The 9296-nt window shown below is 35.5% G+C and overlaps 1 protein-coding gene across 1 annotated transcript; it reads left to right on the top strand.

Moving 5' to 3' along the window:
* Positions 1–1952: 1952 nt before the first annotated feature.
* Positions 1953–6546, top strand: LOC141301111 (transmembrane protein 80-like). Its single transcript, XM_073831361.1, has 6 exons — positions 1953–1976; positions 2343–2359; positions 3467–3560; positions 3716–3808; positions 3896–4097; positions 6349–6546. Exons 1-6 carry the CDS (start codon positions 1958–1960, stop codon positions 6359–6361), a joined length of 438 nt encoding a protein of 145 aa, XP_073687462.1. The 5' UTR covers positions 1953–1957; the 3' UTR covers positions 6362–6546.
* The last annotated feature ends 2750 nt before the right edge of the window (positions 6547–9296 follow it).

Consider the following 9296-nt stretch of genomic DNA (forward strand, 5'->3'; position numbering starts at 1 on the left):
ATACTGCTATTGTTGACTAAAGTCATTGAGACCATGTGATTCAGTAAAGCTAATCTATAACCAAATGATAACGGTCAGACACTGTGGTTTGTAGCGATTTAGGCCTTGCGCTGTGCTTTTTTACTGCTAAAATAAGTTGTTAGTGAGATTAAACCCAATTCTTTACCCTCTAAAATATTTTCAGATTGTATTTTGCACAACAACCTTAAGAAACGGATCAAATTTCCTCTCTTTCAGCAGGTGTGTCTTATCATACATTCCAGAACATTATAAAGTATGTGTGTGTTTGTGTTACACAAATGTGCTTATTTTTTTAACTGTGTGTGTGTGTGTGTGTGTGTGTGTGTGTGTGTGTGTGTGTGTGTGTGTGTGTGTGTGTGTGTGTGAGAGAGAGAGAGATTACTGGTTGCAGACATTTTTAAAACTGAAGGTTTTCATTTGGGCGTGACTGTACAGTATAAAGAAAATTTATTAATTTTTGTAAAAAAATAAAATACATGTAATTTAGTTAAAAATTTGAAATATTTTTACTATTTAAAAAAACTGCTTTCTATTTGAATATATTTTAAAATGTAATTTATTTCTATATTCAAAGCTACATTTTTAGCATCATTACTACAGTCTTCAGTGTCACATAATCCTTCAGAAATCATTCTAATATGCTGATTTGCTGTTCAAGAAACATTTATTATTATTATTATCATCAACATTTAATAAAATAAAAAGCTAAATAATAAAAATAAATAAATAAATAAAATAAAAGCTTTTGTAACATTATACACTATAGCTTGGAGTCAGTATAAATGTTATTTATTTATTTTTCTAAAGATATTTTAGAAATGAATACTTTTATTTAGCAAGGATGCTTTAAATTGATCAAATAACATTGATTACAAAAGATTTCAATTTCAGATAAAAGCTGTCCTATGGAGGACAAAAATGACTTAAGTATAAATATAAATAAATAAATGTGTAAATACATAAAAAAATAAATGAATAAATACATAAATGAATAAATGTGTGAATAAATAAATAAATAAATTAATGAATAAATGTAGAAATACATAAATAAATAAATAAATGCTGAAATAAAGAAATGCAGATATGCATGAATTAATATATAAATAAATAACATACGGACACAGAAATACATAAATAAATAAATGTAGAAATGCATAAATAAATGTAAAAATAAATAAATGAAATACTTAAATGTAGTATAACATAGTACAAAAATAGCACAATTAAAAATTACACTTTTGACAGAATTATTTATTTATTCATTCATTTATTCAGATCTCATTTATTTATTTATTTCAGCATTTATTTATTTATTCGTTCATTTGTTTATGTATGTATTTCTACATTTATGTATTTCTACATTTATTTATTTCCACATTTATTTATTTATTAATTTAGGTATTTATTCATTTATCAGGTTCCATGAAGATAGTTTGTAAAATTCCTACCATAAATATATCAAAACGTAATTTTTGATTAGTAACATGCATTGCTAACAACTTCATTTGGACAACTTCAAAGGTGATTCCTTCAATATTCAGATTTATTTTGCACCCTCAGATTCCAGATTTTCAAATATCTCAATCAAACAAACCAAACAATTAAGTAAAGGTTGTGTTCCATGAAGACACTTTGTACATTTCCTACCATAAATATCAAAACCTAATAGCTGTATCTCAACCAAACAGACAAACTATCCTGACAAACGGAAATGGAAAGCTTATTTATTCAGCTTTCAGAGGATGTATAGATCTCAATTTCAAGAAAGCTTACCATTATGACTGGTTTTGTGGTCCAGGGTTACATATTATTAATGTATTTTCTGTTATATTTACCTAGCAATGATTTAAAACGTATTTGTTGACATCACTCCCGTTCACTAGAGCGCGCTAGAGACCATCGACCAGCCGAACCGGAGAAGAGGAACCGAATCAAGATGGCGATTGGACGGGCAGGTAACCCGCGTCGTTGCCATAGATACTGTATTTATCAGCGAAAATAAACGCAGTTTTAATCATATTACAGCGAAATCTTCACGTTCTTCTAATATTTACTTAATGCTTTATAATATTTATCCATTACTAATGTTTTTTAATGGTGGTACTGGCCTGTCGACGTTCCTCTGCTGTATGGAAAACCGTAATGTTATATTTAAATATGAAACACTATGAAAGTGCAAGATATATTTGTTATTTCATGCATTTTAAGCCATTGTGCAACATATTTTCTTTAATACGTGCATATCTGAATTCTTATAGGTTGTTTTATTTCGGATGTTAAGTGTAATTCTTTTTTTTTTCTTCTCCGTTTGTTTGTTTTAGGCAAAAACACCAATGTTGTATCCTTTGTGAATATTCACTGAAGAACATAGTTCCTGAACGATGAACGGATGGATAGACGAAAAAAAAAATCTAAATAATGGTCAGGACATAGCAATATTTAACTTACGGGTAACACTCCACAAAAAGTTGAATCTCAATGACCGGAAGATCAGTTTATTGAATTGCAATTTAACACAGGTAATGCATTTTAGGAAATGAAGTGTACTTTCAGCTTGGTCAATAATAACGTATAAAAAGTTTAATCTATCTATCTATCTATCTATCTATCTATCTATCTATCTATCTATCTATCTATCTATCTATCTATCTATCTATCTATCTATCTATCTATCTATCTATCTTTAAGGCCTACAAACATTCAAAGTTTTTGTCAAGTCAATACTCAAAGCCAGTTTTGGCAAATTTACTTTTACTAGTTATATATACTTTATATTAATTTTTTTATTTATTTATTTAAATTAATATTCATTCTTCCCTACATTAAAATTTAAAATTCATTTTTTTTGCATACTGTTTGTTAACTCAATGTTTGTTAAAATCCCTAATAATTATTTAATAATTACATTTACCATAGTAGCCTTTTCAACAAAAAACAAAATACTAAACAGTATTAAGAATCAAGTGTATGTAAACTTTTGAACACGGTCATTTTCATCAATTCAACTACTATTTTTTCTTATGGACTATATGTCAACATCTTCTATGTGAAATATCTTATTTAGGTAAGTACTAAATAAAAAATAACATGCATTTTATATGATCCCTCCTATTCTGCTAAAATAATTCCCAGATTCTGCAAGGTGTATGTAAACTTTTGACTTCAACTGTGTATGCATCTTTCCCATATTAATGCATTGCAACAGTCCTCAGTCAGAAAGAAATTTGACTATTAAATGCATGTTATACTTACATAATAAAGTGTTGATAAAAATACAAAAGTGTCTATTTTACACAATATTAAACTTGTGGAGTATTCCATGTTTATCTTAGCAAAGTCTAAGTTCATGGCTTGGCCATAACCATAACCCAAACTGTAACGTCACTGTATTCATAAGCTACTCCAAAGAATACTTTTTCACAATTTAAGCCTTAACTGACAGCAGCTCTCATCAGTGCTGCTCCAAATCCTGCTGTATCTCTCAGCAGCTTACAGTGTGTTGTATTTCCTGTCCACCCTCTCCATGATCATCTACAAGAGTGAGTACTTCCTCTTAAGTCCTTTTGTAATGGCTTTTGGAGTCATTGGTGGTGTTTTGTTAGTCATTCATCACTAGTACAATTGCTCATGCATACATAATAGTTTGGGATTTGTACTAACGTGTGGTTTTTATGTGGTTTTATCTTTGTGACAGCGTATGTGTTGAGTTATCCCAGTGACCGACTCGCTCTAGACGTGTGTCTACTGTTTCTCATGGCCAGTCTTGAGGTCCTTAGGGTGTACTGGGGTAAGTTTGGCATTATCCTGCTTTTATTTAGGCAATCCATGAGGGAACAAAAACTGTAGAACATTTTCATTGGTCTCTTATCCTCAGGTATCAGGGGAAACCTACAGGAGAGTGAGAGGTACACAGCTTTAAATCTGATTGCAACCGGTGTCACAGTGCTGCTGGTGCTCTATTTCATCATTTGGCAGTCGTACGTCCTGCGAGCTGATGTCATTATTGGATCCATCCTGATCTGCTTGTATGGCCTAACAGGAATTGTGGGGCTCGGGACGCTGGCGCGCTTCACCAGGTTAGAGTTCATACTAGAGTGTACACTCTTTACTGAGCGTAGTTGGTTCAGTTGAGAACCTTTAACTTCCATGGAACCTTTCCATTCCACAAGAGGTTCAAATATGGTTCTTTTAAGAACTGTTCACAGAAAGATTCTTAGGGGAACCAAAAATGGTTCTAGAATTCACTCCTGAGTTCTGTTCCAAAATAAAGTGAGCTGCCTTGTTTTGTAAGGCTGCATCATAAGTGAAATGCATTATGCAGCAATTCCATATTCATTTGATTTTGATAATAAGTGCAATAATATATAACATATTGATAACATGTTTGCTTATTGAAATCCTATTCTTGTTTCTTACTAATTTTGAGGTGCTGATTCCAAAAAATAGTGCCTGTTTTGTTTAAGCACATCACACTTTCTCACAAAAATATGATGTTTAGTTTCAAAATTGAGAGCTTTAAAGCATAAACACATAAATCTTTTGAAAATTTGTATTTAGTGCAAAAACTATACGTGATAGAAAGTTTTTATTCATATTTTTGAACTCAGCTTCATCAAATTAGGTAATATTACGTCTTTTAAGATATCTCATGAGATACCTTGTTCTCACCAAATTTTGAGGAACAGTTAATATCTAAAGTTTACATACACCGTCCAGAATCTGCTAAATGTTAATTACTTTACTAAAATAAGAGGGATCATACAAAATGCATGTAATTTTTTATTTAGTACTGACCTGAATAAGATATTTCACATAAAAGATGTTTACATATAGTCCGCAAGACTCATATGCAGCAATTACAGAAGGTTCAATCGCTCACTGGTGCTTCAGAAGGAAATATGATGCATTAAGAGCCGGGGGTGAAAACTTTTTTAATTTAAATATCAGGGTAAATTTAACTTATTTTGTCTTCTGGGAAACATGTAAGTATCTTTTGTAGCTTCTGAACTGCAGTACTAAATGAAAAAATATATATATTTAGGCAAAGTAAGAAAAACTTACACATCTTCATTCTTTTCAAAAGTTTTCACCCCTGGCTCTTAATGCATCGTTTTTCCTTCTGAAGCATCAGTGAGTGTTTGAACCTTCTGTAATAGTTGCATATGAGTCCCTCAGTTGTCCTCAGTGTGAAAAGATGGATCTCAAAATCACACAGTCATTGTTGGAAAGGGTTCAAATACACAAAATGCTGAAAAACCAAAGAACTTGTAGGACCTGAAGGATTTTTCTGAAGAACAGTGGGCAGTTTAACTGTTCAAGACAAACATGAACAATTATCACTAAACAACAAAAAACACAGCTGTGGATCATTCAGGTAACAACACAGTAACATTAAGAATCAAGCGTATGTAAACTTTTGAACAGGGTCATTTTTTATAAATTCAACTATTTTCTTTTGTGGACTATAACATCTTTTATGTGGAGTATGTTATTCAGGTCAGTACTAAATATAAAAATAAAATGAATAACATTTTGTATGATCCCTCTTATTTTGGTAAAATAATTAACATTTTGCAGATTCTGCAAGGTGTATGTAAACTTTTGACTTCAACTGTATATGCATTGAAACTTGAAACTTGAATTGAAATTTTGACTATTAAATGCATATTATACTCACATGAAAAACACTGATAAAAATACTTTTTGTTTTACACAATATTTCATTTGTGGAGTATTACATGGTTATCTTCCTAGCAACATGTTAATGGCAAAGTCTGTGTTCATTGGCTTGGCTATCAGCACAATGCAGCTGCCGTAACCCAGACTGTAACGTCACTGTCAGAACAAAAGAATTGTAAAATGAGCGTGGGGACAAAGCAAGAGACGCAGTAAATCTGTCGGCCCACGCTGAGCCCAGATAGCGTAATCGACCTCCTGAATGAAGCACACTTTAATAATTCAAGCTTTAGACTGGCTTTCAGAAAATAAGCTGATTTTCATTCACGGGAAAAACACGGGAAACAAAAGAGACGGACAATTAGTAACATTAGGCTCTTAAAAGTCAAATGGCGTAATCTCACATCTGTACCCTGTAGAGTTTCTGAAGAAATCCCAACTGTGTCGCAAACTGTGCGTACACCAAAGTTTGTAGACTTTCTAGGTTTGTAGTTATTCTAGGAGAAACATCTGAGACACAGTTGATACTGAAGTGAAACAACTAATAAGTTTAAATTATTATGCCATAAGCCTGGTTACTCATGAGATGTATGCACACTATTAACTGTGCTTGTTACTAAATGTTCATTGTGTCTTGTTTTCTTTTTCTAGTGCTTATTCCTGACTCTTCACATCTCTGCAGCTACGTCTGACAAGACTGTTGGAGATTTGTATTGCTATGCAATAACTGTTTTCTAACCTATAAAACAAAGTTTGATTACAATTTGTAATCTGTCGTATATAATAGTATTTTCATAAATTTGTCAAATATTATTTGTACTTTGAAGTCCACTTTTAATGTATATGATCCCTGTTTCTTTAAAAATAAAATAAAAAAATATTTTGAACATTTTGAAACTTTTTTAATCATTTGCTCAAATTAAGAATGCATTATCTTTGCATTCTGTAGCAGGAATCTCTAAGGCAGGGAGCTCTGGGACAGAGCTAACATTGTGAGGAGCTTGGAGGCCGAGGTGGCCATTACAGGACCCTCTTTGGCTGGGGAGCTGTGGGAGCCCAGGGTAGCTGTGGACTGACACGGCCTTTGGTGCCTGTTCTGGCTTTGGCCTTTACAGTAACCTCTGACAAGCCAACTACACCATTGGGGGGCCAATGACAGGTGTGGAGCAACCCCTTTGGTATCTTTGCCTTGCATGGTGGCAGAGAATGGGAGCTCTTGTGCACATTGTGGAGGTGAAGACAGAGCTCTTGCATTGGCACAGCTGTGGCAGGAACCTCAGGAATGGAGTGGCCATGATGGGACAAACAAAAAGGGGCAACCAAAAGAAGTATGTACATATATACAATATGTACACATCCCTGCGGAAGCAGTACCGCCAGACGCTAATACTGCTTCCTCAAGCCAAGGCGCAAGACGCTACACATGGCTTGCTCGCCCCGCAAGAGAGAGATGCCAACTGGAGTGGTCTCACGAGACAACCTGAAACAAAACAACAGATTTGACTATGCAATTCCTTCCCATGAGGATATTAAGTCTTTTTAGCTGATCTTAGGTTCACTACCTTAAACCAGTTGCGGGACATGATTTGCCCCAAGCCAACTTTTCCTGCAGGAGAGCCCTGAGGAGGTGACAGCATTCTGTGCAGGAGGACGGGTAGGACGTTTGATAACCTTACACTTCACATCTGCTCTATTTGATCGTTATTCTAAGCTGTAAGATGTTTTGTATGGTTCTGAATTGGTTCTGACCTTTCGATAAGCCGGGTTTGGACCAGTGCTTGTACTCCAGCAGGAAGAGGTCATAGTCACAGGGGAAGCCTCCACACAGCAGTGTGAACATCATGACCCCTAGTGACCAGACCGTCGCTGGCCCGCCGAAGTATTTCCCCATGCGGTGGTACTCTGGAGGGGAGTACGCTGCTGTGCCTGGAGGAGCAAAGTAGCAAAGTTTGTATGATGTGTAAGTTTGCTTTAGGACATCCTAATGATCCATATCAGGATAGAAGAAATGAATTATATCATACATACCACGGAAGGACCTGTATGGTGTCCTCCTCAGAATGTCCCCGCATCCGAAGTCAATCAGTTTGACTTCAGATGTCTCCCTGTTTATCACGAGGTTCTGGAGTTTGACGTCACGGTGGAGCACTCCACGGAGGAAGCACGTGCTTGCAGCATGAGCCACCTGCCGCATGATCTGCCGTGTTTTCTCCTCCACCCTGACGCCTGATGAACTCCGTGAGATTCTCACTGGGAGAGGGACATTCGAGGACCATGACGAAGTGGTCAGGGTGGTCCGTCCAGTCCAGCAGCCTGATGATCTCTGGCACGCTGGGACCCTTGTTCGCCAGGATGGTGAGGGCGATTTCCGTTGGAAGAGGGTTTGGATGATCGGGCTAGAAGAGTTGAGTTTTCATGATGGTTGTTTCTCAAATAGGGATATGTGTTAATGTTAATATGAGAGGTTGGATGGTGTTTATATAGTGCAATGTACTTACGATGACAATACATTCCATGTGCTGAGTCTTTGTGACATATTTCAAAGCCACCTGATGAACAAAACAAAAAAATAACTTAAGAAATGCAAAGAGGGCTAACAGTAAAGTACATTAAAGTTATTTAAAATAACTTACTTTTAGATCATCATCCAAATGTCTCCCTTCGTATACAACGCCGAAACCACCCTTCCCCAGCTGATCCCCAATGGTGTAGCAGCTGAAGATGTAGTCTATTAAAAGATGAAATAACATGGAATTGTGACTTGTCAGGCAGTATTCAATTTATACATATTCAAAACTAATTGTAATTATACATTTTAATAATTGCATATTTAAAGTTTGAACGCATATTTGTACATATAGACATACGATGTTTTTAACATGTCATGGAATAAAGATCTAATCATGGACTTGACCTGGATTTTGGTACATGTGCTGATGTACATTTTTATATTGTGCTTTCTGGCGTTAGACTTTATATGATCAAAGTAGTTGAGTTTAGAAACAAAACACATTCTCATAACATGGATGTGTCATTTACCATCACTACTTCTTCCAGCCCAAGCCACCTTCCTCTTCTCTCCCTCATCCTGCTGCTGCTCCACCTCTCCCTGACCTGAGCTGCTTTTTGGAGACTTTTTGGCAGCTCTAAAGAAAGAGCGAAGTCTCCGCCACCACTTCTTCCTCTTTCTTTCCTCCTCAACTCTCCCTGCCTCCTTCCTCTCCTTCTCCTTCCTCCTCTCCTCCTCCTCCTCCAGCAGCAAGAGGGGTCTCATCGCAAGAATGAAGATGTTGAACCGCCGTGTTGGTGCTGGGTTTTGGGGGTGTACAAAGATGGTGTTCGTACACCTCGCCAATAGGAATCACTTTTGTCGCTCGATGTCCCATTGCTGTGAAAACTCACCGACCACTACAAGAAACCCACAAAGAATGTCAGAATGTCACGCACTTTATATTCCCCGCGAGTTCTATTCGAACGCGCTCTATGGATTGGAGCGTCTCAGTACTTTCTTATTGATTCCTGCTGATTTTATATATAAAACATAATACAAAATAAAATATTACAAAAATATATAAAGTCTGTCAGAAAATTGAATATTG

The sequence above is a fragment of the Garra rufa genome, chromosome 25 (assembly GCF_049309525.1).
Source record: "Garra rufa chromosome 25, GarRuf1.0, whole genome shotgun sequence".
In the NCBI taxonomy this organism is placed as follows: Eukaryota; Metazoa; Chordata; class Actinopteri; order Cypriniformes; family Cyprinidae; genus Garra; species Garra rufa.